The sequence below is a fragment of the Sycon ciliatum genome, chromosome 13 (genome assembly GCF_964019385.1).
Source record: "Sycon ciliatum chromosome 13, ocSycCili1.1, whole genome shotgun sequence".
Lineage (NCBI taxonomy): Eukaryota > Metazoa > Porifera > Calcarea > Leucosolenida > Sycettidae > Sycon > Sycon ciliatum.
Genome location: NC_088655.1, coordinates 21,642,922 through 21,663,929, shown reverse-complemented (window position 1 = coordinate 21,663,929; position 21,008 = coordinate 21,642,922). Strand labels below are relative to the sequence as shown.

Genomic DNA, 21,008 nt, shown 5'->3' with positions numbered 1-21,008 from the left:
ACTTTGTAAACATCAAAACAAGACGTGCCTCGATTGTTTTTAGAAAGGAAACTGAAATGATGAAAACGGCATACTGCATCGCAATACTAGTAAATTATAACCATCACTATTTAGGGGAAATATTTTGCAACAAAACTTTATCGACAAACCCGTTTGCCCCCACCTGGAGCTCACTAGAATCATGTAGCTCGAAATATTCACTGATGCAGCACACTATAAAGAAATGGATCGCGAATGTGCTTAGGAATCAGCAAGGGATGTCTACTTTGCGTATTAATTTTCTACTGAAGCCCTCGTGCGGGTACTACTATGCATAATCTTAAATGCATACATGTACATGTATACTAAGTAGGTGAAACAAAAAGTAAAACAGATGAAAGAAAGTGGATCGTACACAACTTAACTGCGAGGTGAAAAACTTGAAAGGAACACACCAATCTGATCAAATTACTGATAATACCCAACACACGCATAGCTTATCGTTCCTCAGAAGCATGGTACAGTGGCCGTTACAAATCTTTACTATACTTTCCGAACCACGAACGCTGTCTGTATCCTTCCAGCTGAGCTACACTCCGCTTGAAAGCTTCCACTTCCTTCTCACGGGCTTGAACCTTCACCTCCAAACATGTTTTCTCGGCCTGATCCACCTGTCTCGCCATTTTTAATTCCATTTTCTCACGCTCCAGTTGCTGGAGCTTTTCCCTCAGCTTTTCCTTTTCGTCACGGTGACTGGCTCCCATGGTTTGGGCAATTTGTTCTTTGATGACTTGCTTATTCTCGTTCTGCTGTTGTTGCTGGGTTAGGAGCTGTTGTTGCTGGATTCGGAGCTGCTCTCGCAGCTCTCCATTTTCTCTCTTCCGTTCAGCCTCGTCCATTGCTGCTAACCTTTCCAAATACATCTTGTTCTGCCTTTCAACCTCATCCGAAGAGATCTTCATAGCAGCCGCTTGTTCTGTCACTTCTTTCAGTTTCCCGTTAATCTCAGCTTTCTCCGCTTCCATGGTCTGCCTCTGGGTTTCTTCGTTCTGCTTCAGGGTATCCATGGTCTGTTGAACGCTGGCCAGCTCCTTCTTAGTTGCGTTTAGCTCCTGTTCAAGTTTCTTTTCCTCGTCAATCTTGTCCTTGACTCTCTCTTGTATGCGCTGCAGCGTGTCTGGCGAATATCTCTCTTTGCAGTTCAGTATGAGATGTGCGAGAACTCGCTGTCGAGATTGGCATCTGTCTTCCATTGCAAGTTCGCGGCCTCTTTCCTTTTTCAGGGAAGGATTGCTGACCAAGAGAAACTTTTTAACGTGCTTCATGATGGGCGATTGCTGCTGCAAGTCTGTCCTCACCCTGACCTCCTCCTCTGGTTCATCATACTCAACGCAGTAAGTGCGAATAACACTGGTGTAGTTAAGCACTTCAGTCTGGAATATGACGCTCTTCATCATGTCGAAGGCTTCTTCCTCCTCCTTCGTGAAGCGAGAGGAGGTGACAAACAGCACTTGATTTATTCCTCCGGTACAATTATTGGCAATGTGAGCAAGCTGATTGAGGACGTCAACACGCTTTAGCTTTGTATCACCGATGCCTATTGTGTCAACGATCTTCAGCACATAGCGAGTGCCTCCAAAATTAACCGCTACCAGCTCAGTCGGTGTTTCCTTTGTGCAGGACATAGCCCCCGAAGACTCATTGAAAAGACTCTCTTTGCCTGCCAGCACGTTCGCCATGGTGGATTTTCCCGCTCCTGTTCTACCGATAAGAACAACAACACGATCGGGCTGCTCACCTGGCCTAGGATCAGGTCCTTCTTCGTACAGGCTTACCATGCTGCTCTTGCAAGCGGCCATTGTCACTGCCAATCGGTCTATCTTGGCAGCGAAACTAGTCTGTCCGAACGGATTAGATGCTTTAAAAAAACTGTTGAACGACGATCTTTGCGCATGTTCTAATACCGCATGCGCAGTGAATGCTGCTGCACTCTTACAGTATGCATGGTCATGCCCCGTGCGGCGCTGCTGTGTGCAAGGCGATCGTCCGCAAGAGTTGCAGTGTCTGCGGTAACAAGGCTAGAAGTGCATGGGGCAAAGAGAATTTGAATGACGATCACCGCCTGGCATTGTCAGTCCACAGTGACTCTGTGCAGAAAACAGTCCATTTGGGCCGAGTTTAGCTGTGAAAAGTGCTTGTTCGTGCACATTGCATGCTGCTGTATAAGTATTGGCCACAGTTTTTCGGAGAGTAGCATGAGACCTTTGCAGCGATTCTCTGACATTCGTAGCACTACAGATAAGGAAAATGGAGCATTCCGTTCTCCACCGCAAATCATTGTCTGGTCTGTGAATTTTCATCCTTTTTCTGTGTACACCCAAAGCACGACGTCGGTTGCCAGCTGTCAACTGTTGACAATGAAACTGACACTATGCTAGCGCTGCGAAGGGTGCACCGTGCATGGGCTCTATTGTCACAAGGATAGGTAAAAAATCATTGTACTCGTGCATACATGAATTCTTTCATTTGTTGTGGAATTTTGTCATTTTAATAAGAATAATTATTGTTTTATACATGTACACGTACAAGGTTATGAGCGCACAATTACAAACTGAAGTATTATTCATTGCTATTGGACGTGAATTTACACCATAATCGCCAGTTCCTGGAAGGGCATTGAGAACAACGCTCTCAGCCCCACTGTCGTATGCGTGATGTGCACACGAAACACTTGAACACTGTCTGTGCACAGAACTGTATTACGACAACAGTAGGCTTGATATGATATTTGGACGTCCAGCACAGTCCATAGGCGTGTTGTGCCACCATAATGTAATCAATGAATAGGAATGTAGCAAGGGTGGAATGGCAAACAATGATTGTACATGCCTGTGCACTGCGGATGTCAACTAGATGCAGAGGTGCCCTTCGAAAGTCTGTATACCGCAGGTACTACGGAACTAATAATAATATTTTTATTATTGCAAAGACTGCATCATCTCAAAAGCATGACAAGCCATTAGGCCACCCTTTGTTAATTCATTGTTTAACGTCCTTGTTGTAATCGTACTGGATACAATGTCATGAAAATCACTGCGGGTCGCATCTTGCATCCATATCTTATCTACATCATACATGGATTGCTGACCTCTTCTTCTTTCACACTGTTGAATATTCTGTACAAGATTTTTCCTCTCACTTTAACGTCTTGTACTTTTCGAGTTGTTACGGTATCTCTCCTTGCAATTAGTAATTTTCACTCGGATATTGATACTTTGTGTAGTTTTTGAGTTTACAAAGAGTGAATGAGAACAGATGCACTTCGAAGGTCTCTTTGTGTCGTAGTGTTGAGTTGAATAGTGATTGGAGTTCGTTGTTTGTTTGTGTGGAATCTGGTTTTGGACGTAGTCGCGGAGGTAAGTTCTCTCCGTTCACTTTTACTGTACCGACGGGGCACTCTGCATTGGCATGCTCCCACCCTCTCACGGTTCTGTGTAGTGCATTTTGTCGCTGGGTTCTGATCGAAAGGCTCCAGTGGCAAGATGCATTGCATCGAATCGAGAGGGGGTGGGGGCATGCCAATAGGCAATACAGGGTGCACCGTAGTAGGTACGGTAAAAGTGAACCCAGTTAATAATGAATATCATCCCGCGCGGGATTGTATTGGTTATTATTTCCCGGTCAGCAAGGCTCCTGATTGGCTGAAACAGGCCTATAGTACCGTACCATGGGATAATCCGTAATACAGCACCCTTGCAAGCAAAGCGCCCCCGCCCCGCAACTGAATGGGAAACTGGCACGCACAGGCCAATGGCAGATTGGAGCCGAGTAGGGCCGGGTGCAGCGGGGGTTAGCAGGGCTTGCAACTCTGGAATTGCCAGTGCGTAACGACAGCGCCACACCAGGTATGCTAGCTTCTCATTGAAGACTTCTGCCACAGCAGGTCGCGGGCAGACGACCACACAGGGCGGCCAAAGACAGCACGAGCCCCACTGTTCTGCAGGACCTGTAGACGGTCGAGGTACCTTCTTTGCAGTGAGCTAGAGAACGCGTTTGAGGCATACAGCAGGTCAGACATGATCAGCGATCTAAAGTAGGTCATGCGTGACTGGTGATTCAGGCAGCGGCGCATTCGCCAGAGTGCTCCGATCTTCTGCGACACGCAACTAACTTGAATGTCATATTAACGAGTTCACGACTTCGTCTGTTGGCAGAATGTGGTTTTGGCATGTAGTGAATGCTCCAGACGTCCTCGACCTTACAAGGAAAAGGTAATTGCCAATTAAATAGAGGCTATTTTGGTTTTGGCAAGTGACAGATTCTAGGGAATGATAACCAACGCTATGGCTCCTTGTCGTCTGCGTCTGAGCGCTCCATGTGATCTTGAAATTTAAAGAATGCTCTGTGGTACCGTATGGCTGGTGTCTGTCCAACTCAAAAGCCATGTCCAGCTGCTGATTGGTTGAGTTGAGATTGGCTCATTTATAGTCATTATTCTGCTCAGCAAGAGCAGGCGGGTCAGCAGAAACACCTGCTCACACAAAGATGGTAAAGATTCTGTCAGGTCGATGCCAAATCACCGGAGGGTATCATTCTAGGATTGCATCTCTGTACGTGCGCTGTATAGTACATGTATATAAATATGCTTGTGGCACAGTCGTGTACACAGTGGCAGGGCAGCATGATCGACACTGGCTGTTGACGTACAAGCAGAACGCTGCTCAATTCAATACTAGCTCCGCCCTTCCACGAAATCTACTTCTGGAGAAAGACACTGCCACAGCATTCCTTCCTTACTTCGGTATCTACAGGGTACAAGCATGTGTTTCTTGCATGAGACATCGCGTTGATCAAGCTAACTCCCCACAGATCCAGCGTCAACTTGCTTTCCTCAATCACGCCCTTTATCCTTGTTCCCTCTTCCCTCCCTCCATTTAAGTATCTCTCTGCTGCACTCAACACTTCTCTTCGCCCCTTATCCATTTTGTTTACAAGTTATGCAGTATGCGCCGTTTGTAACGTTCGTCAATTCTGTTCATTTAAACATGCCACTTTGTAAACATCAAAACAAGACGTGCCTCGATTGTTTTTAGAAAGGAAACTGAAATGATGAAAACGGCATACTGCATCGCAATACTAGTAAATTATAACCATCACTATTTAGGGGAAATATTTTGCAACAAAACTTTATCGACAAACCCGTTTGCCCCCACCTGGAGCTCACTAGAATCATGTAGCTCGAAATATTCACTGATGCAGCACACTATAAAGAAATGGATCGCGAATGTGCTTAGGAATCAGCAAGGGATGTCTACTTTGCGTATTAATTTTCTACTGAAGCCCTCGTGCGGGTACTACTATGCATAATCTTAAATGCATACATGTACATGTATACTAAGTAGGTGAAACAAAAAGTAAAACAGATGAAAGAAAGTGGATCGTACACAACTTAACTGCGAGGTGAAAAACTTGAAAGGAACACACCAATCTGATCAAATTACTGATAATACCCAACACACGCATAGCTTATCGTTCCTCAGAAGCATGGTACAGTGGCCGTTACAAATCTTTACTATACTTTCCGAGCCACGAACGCTGTCTGTATCCTTCCAGCTGAGCTATACTCAGCTTGAAAGCTTCCACTTCCTTCTCATGGGCTTGAACCTTCACCTCCAAACATGTTTTCTCGGCCTGATCCACCTGTCTCGCCATTTTTAATTCCATTTTCTCACGCTCCAGTTGCTGGACCAAAGCATTCAGCTTTTCCTTTTCGTCACGGTGACTGGCTCCCATGGTTTGGGCAATTTGTTCTTTGATGACTTGCTTATTCTCGTTCTGCTGTTGTTGCTGGGTTAGGAGCTGTTGTTGCTGGATTCGGAGCTGCTCTCGCAGCTCTCCATTTTCTCTCTTCCGTTCAGCCTCGTCCATTGCTGCTAACCTTTCCAAATACATCTTGTTCTGCCTTTCAACCTCATCCGAAGAGATCTTCATAGCAGCCGCTTGTTCTGTCACTTCTTTCAGTTTCCCGTTAATCTCAGCTTTCTCCGCTTCCATGGTCTGCCTCTGGGTTTCTTCGTTCTGCTTCAGGGTATCCATGGTCTGTTGAACGCTGGCCAGCTCCTTCTTAGTTGCGTTTAGCTCCTGTTCAAGTTTCTTTTCCTCGTCAATCTTGTCCTTGACTCTCTCTTGTATGCGCTGCAGCGTGTCTGGCGAATATCTCTCTTTGCAGTTCAGTATGAGATGTGCGAGAACTCGCTGTCGAGATTGGCATCTGTCTTCCATTGCAAGTTCGCGGCCTCTTTCCTTTTTCAGGGAAGGATTGCTGACCAAGAGAAACTTTTTAACGTGCTTCATGATGGGCGATTGCTGCTGCAAGTCTGTCCTCACCCTGACCTCCTCCTCTGGTTCATCATACTCAACGCAGTAAGTGCGAATAACACTGGTGTAGTTAAGCACTTCAGTCTGGAATATGACGCTCTTCATCATGTCGAAGGCTTCTTCCTCCTCCTTCGTGAAGCGAGAGGAGGTGACAAACAGCACTTGATTTATTCCTCCGGTACTGTTCCGATGAAGAACTGAGACCCCGAGTTCTCCGATAGTGAGAGACCCGCTCTGGTACACAATGCTCTCCGTTGTGAGAGACTCACTTCTTCCGCCCAATGGCAATGCTTGGACACTAAAAGTAATGACTGTTCTCTTTCTGTTCACCCAGAAGTCCGAATTATGCTTGAACATACACAAGAATAATACCCTCGCCGGGCAAGCTCGTAATCAGGCATGCGTAACAGCACTAGCAGGCAGCTGCAAGCAATACTAGCACGGTAGTCTACAGTACAATGCAGTGGTACACGAACTACATGAAATCAAAGGATGAATCACCACCGATATGACAGAGTCCTGTGGTCTCATATAACCACAACACAGCGTACAATGAGACACGGCCTATGGCACTTAATGCATAAAGATTGAAACATGACACTATTCAAAGCATCCTTCTGAACATTCTCCCCTTCCTCGATGTGTGGAGCACTATCGAAACTAAACACCTAGCTTAGCAACGCCTAGTATAGTATCGACAGCTAGAAAGGAGGAGCAAAGAAAATAACACTGCAGCAAACGGCTTGCCTGATCTACAGCATGAAATAGTTGACATTACAAAGTCTAAAACCATGTGATGGTCTGACCCGTCTTAAGATGTTCACTCAGCAGGTGACTCAATTGGGCACAGCTTGCTGATAGGACGGATTAGCGTAGACTTTCCAACTTGCACTTTCACGACACGCACATGTCCGTCTCGTCCAGGAAATGTCTCCAACACTCTTGCCAGAGGCCAGTTACCGCGAGGGGTGTTGGGACTCAGCAACAGCATAACATCTCCGATCTTGACGTCATTATGAGGCTTCCGCCATTTCTTGCGCTGGGTAAGTAACGGAAGCCACTCCCGTATCCATCGCTGCCAGAAGTGGTGGACTAGTTGTTGGACTCTCCTCCAGCGCTTCCGCGGGTTGAAGTCGGTTGTGTCGACCGATGATGGTGCAAATGTTCCTCCACACTGCCCGAATAGGAAGTGGTTCGGCGTAAGAGGCGGTTTATCTGACGGCGAGCTGGATGTGTACGTCAATGGTCTTGAGTTGATGAGACTCTCAGCGGCGACGAAAGCTGTGGTCAGCTCTTCGTCTGTGATGTCGGCAGACTTCAAAATCGCTGACACGGCTCGCTTAGCCGCACGTATCATTACTTCGAATACTCCACCGAAGTGAGGGGCGGCCGCCGGGTTGAACTGCCATGTCACCCTCTGATCCGCCACTGTCCGAATGATCTGCTCTTCATCCATTTGCGCAACAAGATCCTTCAATTCTCCTTGTGCGCCGACAAAGTTGGTGCCGTTGTCCGAGATGACCCGTTCTGGCAGTCCCCGTCGTGCAACAAAGCGGTAGAAGGCATTGAGGAAGGAGTTCGTGTCCATGCTGTATGCGATCTCCAGATGTACTGCCCTCGTTGCCAAGCAAGTGAATAGACACAAGTAGCGCTTTGTCCGCTTTCGCCCGCGGCCGTGTACTGTCTCAAACGGCCCAGCAAAGTCAACTCCAGCTCGAGCGAACGCCCTGAAGGATGGTGTGATGCGGCTCCGCGGCAATGGTGCCATCACTTGCTGTGCGGGTCTGGCCTTGAGTAGCTTGCATCGCGGACATTTCCTCTCGACGTCTCGGACGGCTTCTCTCCCAGCTACTATCCAAAAGCGGCTGCAAAGAGATGCGTACACCTGGTTGACGCCTCCGACATGCTGAGCTTGGTCGTGATATTGCTGGACGATTAACCTGGTTACGGTATGGTGTCTTGGCAGGATGATCGGGTTGACGGCATCTCGTGGCAGAAAGTCTGCGAATTCAAGTCGACCACGGCAGCGTATGACACCCTCCTCATCGATGTACGGACACAAGGACCTCAAGGGACTACGCTCTGGAATGGATTGCTTGTTCCGGAGCGCTGGCATCTCCGCATGAAACGCTTCTCCTTGCGCAAGCTTTATGATCTCCGTCTCTGCGGCTGCCAATTCGTCGGGCATCAGCTCCCCTCCCTGACGATCCTCCTTTTGTCGACGGCAGTTCTCACCAAACCGCAGCACCCGCGCCCACAGTCGTACTCCCCGTGCCCAGTTGATGAACCTGTTGGCATGGAGTGGGCTGGAATCGTCAACGTTAGCGGTCACTTGCAGCAAGCTGACCGTGGTTCCAGATGATACGGCGCTCACTTTCTTCTCCTCTTTCCGTGCCTCGGACTGCGGATAGGCTGGCACTGTTCCCATGGGCCATTTTTCCGGCTCTTGTTGGAGGAAAGCAGGGCCATTCAACCAGACGGTCGTGTCGAGATTGGGGACCGTTGTACCCCTAGAGACCACATCAGCTGGATTCTGGTCTGTGGGAACATGGTGCCACTGTGACGGTTGGCTCTGGTTGTGGATCTCGCTGACTCGGTTCGCCACAAATGCCTTGTAACTTCGGCTCCTGCCTCTGATCCAGTACAGAACATTCTGACTATCTGTCCAGAGTACCACGTCTGACATAGCTAAGCCTAGCGCACGAGTCACGACGCTTGCCAACCGAATTGCCATGACGGCCGCCATGAGCTCCAACCTTGGAATGCTCACTGAATGTAGAGGCGCCACCCTTGTCTTGGCTGCGACAAGGCGAGTTTGAACGCCACCACTGCTCTTCACACGAGCGTATGCGACGGCTCCATAGGCTTGCTCAGAGGCATCAGCAAATACATGGCACTGTAGCTTCGACTCCGTTGCTGCGATGCCGGTCGTCAGGTCGAAGTGTAGACATCTCGGTATCCGAATCTTGGCAAGCTCTGGCAGCTCATTGAACCACTGCCTCGTTTCCGCTTCCAGGGTAGGCTCTAGCGGATCGTCCCACTGCAGACCGGCAGACCACATTCGTTGCAGTAGCATCTTCGCGCAGACTGTGACTGGCGCCATGAAGCCGAGCGGATCGAAGATTGTTGCTGCTTTCTTCAGTACAGCTCGCTTCGTGAGCTTAACTTCTGTTGGCGGTGGTGAGAAGGTAAAGCCAAAGTTGTCTGTGCTCGCATCGTACTGCACACCCAGCGTCCTGATGGTGGGCAGCGCTTCTCCGAAGGCGACGTTGGCAGCCCGGTCCACTTCAGGGATCTTGTCCATGATCTCCTGCGAGTTCGAAAGCCATTTCCTGGCGTGCATGCCTGCTTCGCCCCAGAGGCTGGTCAGTTGGTGGTAGTTGTCGATGCCAGCGCTCACCGACGGTGCGGAGTCCAGGCTGTCGTCCATGTACGTCGACTCGAGGACGGTTTCAGCGGCGTTCGGGTACTTCGATGTCGACGTTCGGGCATGCTCTTGCGTGACCAATTGCGCGAGGAAAGGCGAACAGTTGACGCCGAAGACGACTCGCTGAAATTCGTACACTTCCGGCTTCTCACTGGGATCCTCTCGCCACAGAAATCGATGGAATGGCCTGTCCTCCTCTCTCAGCTGGATTTGTAAATACATCTCGCTGATGTCGCAAGCCAGTGCCACCGGGTATTTCCGGAACCTCAGTAGCACCTGGCTCAAATCTTGTTGGAGCTTAGGCCCTTGGTGAATCACGTCATTGAGCGACGTTCCTTGCTGCTTGGCAGATGCATCGAACACGATGCGTACCTTGGTTGTGCTTTTGCCCATCCTCACAACTGGAAAATGTGCCAATAACCACCTGGGGACGCTGTTCTCACCCACTGGCACACGGCGCACGTAGCCCTTGGCTTCATACTGCTTGATGGTGGTTCTGTAAGCTGTGGACACTTCCGGCTGCTTTGCGAGCCGCCGTTCTGTTGACTCCAGGCGCCGGAGAGCCATGTCGTAATTCTCTGCCAGGTCCGGGGGCTTCTTTCGCCATGGAACGCCGACTTCATAGCGCTGGTCGATCCTCGACATGGTCGCCTTCGTCATGCTGACCACCTGCTGATCATCTGCGCTGATCACCGTCTCAGTTTCTGCCGGCACATCCTCCAACTCCCAGAACTTCCGCAGAAGCCTATCGAGTGGTTCATGCATCTGCACGCCGTGAAGAGTGATCCCAACGCCAGTGTGTCGAGCAACTGCTGATGGTGCTACACATGTCCATCCTAGCGGCGTTAGTCTGGCTACAGGCTCGCCCGGCTTTCCGGGAATGTCTCGCAGGGAAACGTGGAGGTCAGCGTGGTCCAGCCCCAACAGGACGTCTATGGTGCTGGAACGACATAATGATAGTGGTGGGAACTGGACGCCTTGGAGGTGCTCCCACTTTCTCCCTTGCTGCTGCCAGTCGATAACGCTGAAATCCCCCACGACTTTCTTGGTGGTGTAGAGCTCGACATCGGTTCTCAGACGCCCGTCCAGACTTTGCAGCTCCAGAGCCACTGGGGTGGTGAGGAACACCTCTTTGTGGCCGTTGAGGGTGTGAACAGACATCCTTTCCGGTTGCTGTCCCTGAACTCCCAGTTCGGCTGCTACATCGCTGTTAACGTAAGAGCGAGTGCTTCCGTCATCCAAGATGGCATTGACAGTCATTCGTCGGTTGCCGGCGATCAAGACCACGGGTATCGTGCGTAAGGACACAGGCTCTCGCTGCAGCATTGCAGTGGTGAGACCGACGTGCTCCCCTTCCGTGCTAGGCGCTGTCTCGGATGCCGCAGAGCAGTTGCACGGAACATTGTGAGTCACTGGGCCACTAGACTTGGTGGTGGCTGGCTTAGGCTCCGCCGTCGATTTGGCTGCTTGAGGCTTAGGCCTGCCTGCCCCGTTGTCGGATGCTGATTCACGGCGGGGATCATGCAGCAATCGGTGATGGGACTTCTGGCATCCGTCGATTCCACATGTCCTTGACATCTGACATTCTCTGCCAGAGTGCCCTCGCCCAAGACATCGGAAGCATAGGCCAGAACTCTGTGCCACCTGCCAGCGTTGCGTTGGTGCCGAGGCCTTGAAGGTTAAGCACTTCCAGACCGGATGGCTCCCTTTGCAGTGAGCGCACCCAGGCGCCGGTTTTTCCTCCTTCGCAGTCACGAGTGTCACCGGTCGCACAGACTGCGATTGTCGGCCAGTATTGCTACTGCTGGGTTGGCTCTCTATCAGGCCGTCGACGGTTTCCATGGCAGTCGTTAGAAACTCCGCCTCCAGACTACACCATTCCGGGAAAACTTCAACCGATTCTGCCATCCTCTTGTCATGGCGCCAGCGATGGTACTGTGCCAACATCTGCCGGTCAAGCTTTTTCAGCAGCTTGCCATAGAAGGTACCAGGCTGCAGCTCCATTGCCCGTCCAGCATCCCTCAGGTTGGACACTGCCACTGTTAGCAGGTCTACGAATCGCTCCAAGTCTTTTGGCTTGTTGACCCGGACAGGCTTGATGTTCTCCAGCTCCTCTGTATGGATTGCGATTCGCCGCCGCTCGCCGCCGTACTTCCTTTCAAGCAGCTGCTTCGCTGCGTTATATCCCCCGGCCGAGTATCCCAGGCTCTCGACAGCCCGAAGAGGTTCGCCTGCCAGGTACTGTCGAAGCTGCAACATCATCGTCTCTGGTGTCATGGGCGCAGCGTCGATGCATGCCATGAATGCTGCATGCCACCCTTCAAATCTGCGTTTGTCTCCGTCGAACACCGGAATGCTGATCTTCTGCAGTTGCATCCACGGTCCAGCTGCATTCGCCCTAGCGCCAACCGCTGGCGGTTGACCCTGAAGCACTTGGCAGGCTTGGGGCTGCAGGCCGACTGGCTGATATCCGTATCCCCCATGTCCTGAGTAGGAAACTGGGTTCGCTTGTGATGGCACTGGCGGTCGTCTACCAGCATTCAGGCCGGCTGCTGACTGACTGTTCTGAGACTGAAACACCGGCGCTGCAGGGTTCGGGTACGCATTGCCCCTGGACGCCGTTCTAACAGACACAGTCCCGCTTGCTGACGCTGTCACTGCCGCACTTTGTGATGCCGTCGCACTGCTACTCGCACTACCACTCGTAGATCTAGCAGGCTGCGGACCGTGCGGTGCAGCTGGTGGCGCTGGTCTGTTGGGTGGCGTTCCTGGTGCCTGCGCCCGAGTACCAGTCTGACTGCTCGCCCCGAGTTGCTGCACAGTCGTGGTGCTCGTCGTTGTCCCGTCCTGGGACGCTGTCAAGTTCGAAGACGAAGGAGGGCTAGCGCTGGAAACGGAATTCACCATGCTACTCGCACTCGTAGCGGTGACGCTAGCGCTGGTTCTACGAACTGTAGCGGACACTGACTCAGCGGACTGATCTTCTGCTTCCCTGTCCACATGACTCATGAGGTTCATCCTCACTCCTTCTGAAGACCGGTCTCTGTGATTGTATGCTTGATCGATTGTTGGCCTCTCGTGGTCAACCACAGTATCAATCGATGACAGGTAATCGCGTGCTTGGCCGTGCGGTGAGCTGTAACTGATACCACTTCTGGAGCGCTTACGTGCAGGCGCACCTAACCGAGACGCAGTACTGGCAGTGGTGCGTGAGAACTCTGAAACTGGCTCTGAATCAAAGTGTTGCTGTTGGCCATGTGATGCAAAACTGTAGCCCGTGTTGGTTGACTGCGAAAGAAATGAAGCTAGTGCATCTCCCGCTGCGCTGAGCTGACTTTCCATTGTCTCTATTTCTGACAAAACCTTTGTTTTCCCAGCGATGTCGCCCTGCACAGCATAACAACCCATCAAATCCGCCATCACTGCGGTGGCCCTCTCGTATGCCTCCTCTAATTCTGTGAAACCGGCTACAACTTCTTCGGTACTGCACTCACCGTCCGTCATGGTCACCAGCACACGTCTGCGAACTTTTGTGAAATCCCCTTTTGCCTGCGTCTTCCAGGCCCGCAAGGTTGACACGTCTGAAACTGCGTTGTCGGAAGTTCGTGTTGACAGGGACCCACTCTCGAGTGGCGCATCACTGTCTCCTTCCACTGGTACTGCGGTTCCGGTTCCTTCAGCGTCCGACGCCGCTTGCGTAGGAACGCCTTGTGTGCTCGAATCGCCTTCATCCGAGTTGCCCGGTACCGCCGGCTCTATCTGAACTGGATCGTTGCTGCTCATGGCTCTACATAGAAACCATCCTCTGCTACCAATAAATGTTCCGATGAAGAACTGAGACCCCGAGTTCTCCGATAGTGAGAGACCCGCTCTGGTACACAATGCTCTCCGTTGTGAGAGACTCACTTCTTCCGCCCAATGCGGCAATGGCAATGCTTGGACACTAAAAGTAATGACTGTTCTCTTTCTGTTCACCCAGAAGTCCGAATTATGCTTGAACATACACAAGAATAATACCCTCGCCGGGCAAGCTCGTAATCAGGCATGCGTAACAGCACTAGCAGGCAGCTGCAAGCAATACTAGCACGGTAGTCTACAGTACAATGCAGTGGTACACGAACTACATGAAATCAAAGGATGAATCACCACCGATATGACAGAGTCCTGTGGTCTCATATAACCACAACACACACAGCGTACAATGAGACACGGCCTATGGCACTCAATGCATAAAGATTGAAACATGACACTATTCAAAGCATCCTTCTGAACAGGTACAATTATTGGCAATGTGAGCAAGCTGATTGAGGACGTCAACAGGCTTTAGCTTTGTATCACCGATGCCTATTGTGTCAACGATCTTCAGCACATAGTGAGTGCTTCCAAAATTAACCGCTACCAGCTCAGTCGGTGTTTCCTTTGTGCAGGACATAGCCCCCGAAGACTCATTGAAAAGACTCTCTTTGCCTGCCAGCACGTTCGCCATGGTGGATTTTCCCGCTCCTGTTCTACCGATAAGAACAACAACACGATCGGGCTGCTCATCTGGCCTAGGATCAGGTCCTTCTTCGTACAGGCTTACCATGCTGCTATTGCAAGCGGCCATTGTCACTGCCAATCGGTCTATCTTGGCAGCGAAACTAGTCTGACCGAACGGATTAGATGCTTTAAAAAAACTGTTGAACGACGATCTTTGCGCATGTTCTTATACCGCATGCGCAGTGAATGCTGCTGCACTCTTACAGTATGCATGGTCATGCCCCGTGCGGCGCTGCTGTGTGCAAGGCGATCGTCCGCAAGAGTTGCAGTGTCTGCGGTAACAAGGCTAGAAGTGCATGGGGCAAAGAGAATTTGAATGACGATCACCGCCTGGCATTGTCAGTCCACAGTGACTCTGTGCAGAAAACAGTCCATTTGGGCCGAGTTTAGCTGTGAAAAGTGCTTGTTCGTGCACATTGCATGCTGCTGTATAAGTATTGGCCACAGTTTTTCGGAGAGTAGCATGAGACCTTTGCAGCGATTCTCTGACATTCGTAGCACTACAGATAAGGAAAATGGAGCATTCCGTTCTCCACCGCAAATCATTGTCTGGTCTGTGAATTTTCATCCTTTTTCTGTGTACACCCAAAGCACGACGTCGGTTGCCAGCTAGGCCTGTCCGAAAAATGTTCTGAATTTTTTTTGCATTTTGGGGTACATTTTGCATTTTTGCATTTTTCTGAATTTTGCCCATTTTTTGATCGAATTCCAAGGTTTCAGCCAAGGTTTCAGCTCGACCAAGTCAAGTTCGGCTTGCTATTTCGGTGTCTTCTGTCCCTCTTGGCTGAGACACAAGACTTACTTAGTTGCACTGGCCTCCTATTAGGCCGTCATTTTTTATATCTATGTTTCGCGTCAGTTCAACTTCCAGAATTATATGCGAGAGGTGGAAAAAATAAAAAGTTGCAAAATAATAAAAAATGGCTCATCAGAGGTGTATAACTGTACATAGCACAATAGCTCGTGCATGGTGTACATCCGAAAGAAAAACGTACATCGAAGCACAAAATCTGCATGACTTTGGACACAGGAGCCAACCGTTGGTGCCCTTGCTTCGCTGGATTATTGTACTCAGCCTTCAGCAGCGGTGCAAAGAGCTCCGGAACGACGCATCCTCTCAGCCTGAGGCGATCGATGCGGTCTGTTGTAAGCTCATAGAATACTGCTCGCAGATGCCGAACAAACGATTTACCAACGCTGGCCTCGAGGCCATTTCTGAATCCCAGCTTCGCTAGTATGCAACCAGTCCACATTGATGACTCGCACGATCGTACACTAACTGTGCATTGTTGATTTTTTATTTTTTTCCGAAAAAAATCAAAACGTATGCGTGCGGACGACGCGAAACATAGATATAAAAAATGATGGCCTTATCACACAAATGGGAACACGTGGGTGTTTAGTTCTACATGTACATGCAGGTGTTATAAAAACAACAAAGATAATATTATTATGTTCTAGTAGTAGGAGTACATGTGTAGTATACATGGTATAGGTAGTATGCAATCCAGCAAGCGTAAGGCAACACATGTGACTTGCAATGGTGAGAAAATGATTAGCTTTGCAGGCTTGTCAGGCAATGTCAGCAAAAGGGGAGACAAGATTATGACCATGCAGTGCGTGTACATGTGACATGATTAGAGGTACAATGTACATGTACTAGCAAGGCAGGGATACTAGGTGATTGTATACATGTACAGTGTGACATGGAACATTTTTTGTGATCACCATGGCATGGCGGCCATTTTAGATTCTGGTTGCCATGGCAACGGATGCATTTTCTCTGCGTTTTGGGTTGTTTGGCTTTGATTTTTTGATTTTTTTTACATTTCCCTTTGATTTCTTGTTTGAATGTTGGCTGGAAAACCGTGCATTTTGCATTTCCATTTTCCGCAAATTAAAACACATTTTTCGGACAGGCCTATTGCCAGCTGTCAACTGTTGACAATGAAACTGACACTATGCTAGCGCTGCGAAGGGTGCACCGTGCATGGGCTCTATTGTCACAAGGATAGGTAAAAAATCATTGTACTCGTGCATACATGAATTCTTTCATTTGTTGTGGAATTTTGTCATTTTAATAAGAATAATTATTGTTTTATACATGTACACGTACAAGGTTATGAGCGCACAATTACAAACTGAAGTATTATTCATTGCTATTGGACGTGAATTTACACCATAATCGCCAGTTCCTGGAAGGGCATTGAGAACAACGCTCTCAGCCCCACTGTCGTATGCGTGATGTGCACACGAAACACTTGAACACTGTCTGTGCACAGAACTGTATTACGACAACAGTAGGCTTGATATGATATTTGGACGTCCAGCACAGTCCATAGGCGTGTTGTGCCACCATAATGTAATCAATGAATAGGAATGTAGCAAGGGTGGAATGGCAAACAATGATTGTACATGCCTGTGCACTGCGGATGTCAACTAGATGCAGAGGTGCCCTTCGAAAGTCTGTATACCGCAGGTACTACGGAACTAATAATAATATTTTTATTATTGCAAAGACTGCATCATCTCAAAAGCATGACAAGCCATTATTATTATTATTATTATTATTTTTTCTTATTTTGTTAGGGATTTCCCAACAGGCAATGTTGCCTTTTTACTGGGAACCCTAAATGAGACTTTGTGTGAGCGCGAAACAAAGCAGGCGACTCGGCCAGGCGACAAGATGGAGGCAGCGCATTCCACCTGTCGGCACCAAGATACGCAATGGAATGGAAACCATACCGGGAGTGGCAGGCAGGCAAGACAAGAGCAGCTGTAGCTTGGCCCCGAGTTGTGGCAGCAGAATGTGGGCCAGTGCAGCGGGGAGTGAATAGGAGGCTGAGAAGTGGGCTAGATAAACCATGCAGACAGCGAAAGACAAAGACGTATTGCTTGAAATTTAAGCGTTGCTCTAGTGTGTAGATCTTGGTGTAAGCGTACAGGGTCTCAGTGGGAGTTCTGCGGTCAAGGGCAAATATTCTTTTAAGACTAGTACGGCTGGCTGTGATCAGCTGGTTGTATGAACGGTGAGATAGACAGTTAATGTAGGCAGAGCTAGCATACTCAAGGGTGGATTGAATAATAGATAGATAGAAAAGACGACGCGCTCTGTGGTTCAGGTTCTGCCTGGCATGCTTGTAGGCTCCGACCTTCTGCTTGACGGCAATGCAAACTCGCTCTACTTGAGCATCGAATGCCAAGTGCTCATCCACAATGAGGCCCAGGTATTTGGCTGTGTGCGCAGGATAGAGAGTGGAGTTGCGGCATGATATGGACACAGTGGTGGGTAAGGGACTAGTTGGGCGACGTAGTAGCAGAAATTGTGTCTTATCAGGGTTAAGAACCAGTCCCTTCCCTGTAAGGTAGCTGTCCAGAGCAGCAAGGTCCGCCGTGAGACGCTCCAACACAGTATCACAGTCACTATGCCGGACATAAAATGCAATATCATCGGCATATTCCTGGTCTTGGCTAAACCTAAAACAGGGTGTTATGTCGCGAATGTAGATACAAAACAAGACTGGGCCCAGAACGGAGCCTTGGGGCACTCCTCTGGAGCATGGGCGTGACTGTCCAAGTTCCTGATCAACTCTCACAGTTTGTATTCTGTCAGACAGGTAGCTACAAAACCAATTCAAGGCAACATCTCTGATGCCTGTGTCATGTAGACTCTGGATGAGGGCGGAGTGTGCCACTCTGTCAAAAGCTTTGCTCATGTCAGCGAAGATGACACCACAGTATTCGTTGCTATCCAATGCAGAAAGCCATCTGTTCACAGCTAGAGCCAAGCAGTCTTCGCAAAAGTGGTTGCGACGGTATGCAAATTGAGAGTCTGGTACGTGTTCAATGCCATTATCTGCGAAGAATTTCGTTATCTGGTCCAGTACTATTCTTTCTAATACCTTGGCACATATAGGCAGCAGCGAAACTGGGCGGTAGTTTGCCGCCAGATCAGGGTCTCCAGATTTCATAAGTGGACTTATGATAGCTTGCTTAAAGACGGTGGGGACATTACCAGTTTGGAGGGACTCGTTCACTATGTCCGTGAGGTACTCAGCAATAGCATCTCCACCATTCTTCAGTATGGATGGTAGCACGTTGTCTGGACCTGGGGATTTGCACAAATTAAGAGACTTCAGAATATCGGACACGTGTTGTACTGTCACTGGTTGGAAATTCGTGAGATGAGGTAGCTGCTCATTGTCTTCAGGTGGAATTTGTAGAACCCCAGGCCTGTTGGTGTCTTGAACAATGGCTGCAAACGTATCAGTCAGCGACGAAATTGATGCAGTGGGCTGGTTCCGGGTGGGTCTACGACCAGTCATGCCGTTAAGCAGACGCCACTGCCCTCTTGGGTCATTCCTTAGATCCTGGAATTTCTTGATTAAAAACTGTGACTTCAGTTGTCTGTTCAAGCGCTTTCCTTGACGCCTGGCTGCACGATACCTTTGTTTAAGAGCTGAGTCGTCTGGCCTACGCTGAAGCTGTCGGTGTAAGTTCCTCCGTGTATGGTGCAGCTGCTGCAGTTCAGCAGTTGTCCAAGAGTGAGGTATAGGTTTAGGACAGATTGGGTATCTGACTAGCTGCACTGGAGCATGACGGTTAGTAAGGTCAGCTAGTGATGTCAGGAAAGTTTCGGCTTGAAGATGAATAGTTGCATCGTTGTAATTGACTGCCAGAAGTGCTCAGGCGTCCTCCTTGAACTTTCGGAAGTCGATTGCGGCAATACCAGGTTTTCTAATACTGCGATAGGCGTGCTTTTGAATGCGGTGCCAGCTGTGGAGATGGAGGTCAAACACTACGAGGTGATGGTCACTAAGGTCGTCCACGGCGGTGACTGAGGGCTGCTCATGGCAAAGCCCAGCTTCCAGTAGAACCAGGTCCAGGCACGTGTTCGATGGTAGCCGTGTTGGTACTGTGATGATATTGTGCAGACAGTGCTCTGCACAGAGTTGGTTGAGGTACTTGAGTTGAGGAGAGTGAGGCGGGATAGCATTCGTGTTAAAATCTCCCAGGATAATTCGCTTACTCTTTGGCACTGGCTGACTGTCCAATTGGGCACTCAGACAATCCCAGAAATCCACTCCAGTGCTGGGAGGCTTATACACGGAACTGACAATAAACTTCTCAGCTCTTGTGTCCTTTCCCTGACGGACTAAAATGTGGAGAGCTTCAAGCTCAGGGTGGCTACTAGCATGTACTACTGTTGCCTTCAGACTGGATGAAACATACAGACAGACACCACCACCATGAAGGGAACGGTCCTTCCTGTAAATACTGTATCCAGGGATATGGAGCAAGTGGTCGCTGACACTGCCATCCAGATGAGTTTCATTGATAGATAATATATGGATCTCATTGTCATGCAGTATTTCGTGGATTTGCTGAATTTTATGGCGCAGGCTACGAACGTTCAAATGGGCAATTGTTAAGCTAGGGTTCCCAGGAATGTCCTATGGCTGAGAGCTCGATGCAGGAGCAGGTAGATTGTCGAGTGCTAGTGGGACACCCTTCTCATCAAGAATGACATCATACGGGAGTTGGCATTTGACATCCTTACTTCTTTAGGCCACCCTTTGTTAATTCATTGTTTAACGTCCTTTTTTTCGCGAAAAGGTACGCGTGAGGGCGAAAAAAAACAAAAACCCATTCCAAAAACTGGAAACCCCAATCAAACATTTTGACCAGTAAAGCATGTGATATATGTTGCCTGATGATCGTAGAGATACGTGAAACTCGGAGTTGTGACAAAGCTTCCAAACTCTCTCTTGCATGTGATATACATGTATACAATATTTCTGGGTCTAACGGCATTTGCAGGCATAGAACAACACTCTTTGATGGTACATTGGAGCACATGCCTGATGAATCCAACAAAACAGGTACATAGCATGGAGTTAGCATGTCATGAATTCATTACATCTGGATTTTTACTAGGACACACAAGTAGTTAGTGCGGGGCCGGTTCTGGCACACTTTTTGACCTTTGACCTTTGGGCCAAATAAGGCACACTGTGTCGGGCGTGCTTGGTCTGGCCCCGGGACCCCCCAGAGTTTGACCTTTGACCCCTGGCATGCCATAAATGTCATCCTTAAGGTTCTTTTCGCCATAGGCATAGGTAGCGAACGTGCACATGTTCGGTGCATTCGCACCAGGGAGTATAGTCTGTTTCAAAAAGATTAGCAATCAGGTTTTGGTCTTAAAAAGTATGAAGATAAGGGAAAATTGGACAACGAAGTACATAAAATGGCTGGTTAGGGCACGGCAAATTGTTCTGTGAAGGTTTCGGAACAATTGGACCAGCCGTTAAGGAGTTAGAATTTCGGCCAGGTTTCCGGCCTTTTCCCATGGTTTACAATTTGCCCTGGAAGCCAGTATCGATTTTTCTGTCAAAACCCACGATTTATCTTTTCCTTTCTGGCCTTGTGGTTATGGATGCTGTCTGCTGACCATGAAGTTGTGAGTTCAAATCCCAACCTATCTTCAACTCACACTTTTTTTCATTGTTTTTTGGTGATCAAGCAGACTTGTTGTTGTTCACGGTTGTTGTTGTTGGAGCTCCCGCTTCCTCCCGAACTGACTGACACTTGACTGGCTCACGCCTTGTGAACACACCCACAACACTGAAACGGTGTGAGTGAATACGGAAGTCATTGCGCTGTAGCTTTGAATACACCGGCACAT

General features: G+C 49.1%; 2 protein-coding genes across 2 annotated transcripts; both read right to left on the bottom strand.

Moving 5' to 3' along the window:
* Positions 1-2: 2 nt before the first annotated feature.
* On the bottom strand, positions 3-1,928 carry LOC135829765 (uncharacterized). Its single transcript, XM_065342150.1, has one exon. The coding sequence runs from the start codon at positions 1,836-1,838 to the stop codon at positions 510-512; it is 1,329 nt and encodes a 442-aa protein (XP_065198222.1). The 5' UTR covers positions 1,839-1,928; the 3' UTR covers positions 3-509.
* Positions 1,929-5,031: 3,103 nt separating this feature from the next.
* On the bottom strand, positions 5,032-14,440 carry LOC135829395 (trichohyalin-like). The gene is made up of 2 exons (XM_065341803.1): positions 14,059-14,440; positions 5,032-6,535 (listed from the first exon to the last, which is right to left on the bottom strand). The coding sequence occupies exons 1-2, from the start codon at positions 14,388-14,390 to the stop codon at positions 5,539-5,541; spliced, it is 1,329 nt and encodes a 442-aa protein (XP_065197875.1). The 5' UTR covers positions 14,391-14,440; the 3' UTR covers positions 5,032-5,538.
* Positions 14,441-21,008: the final 6,568 nt, after the last annotated feature.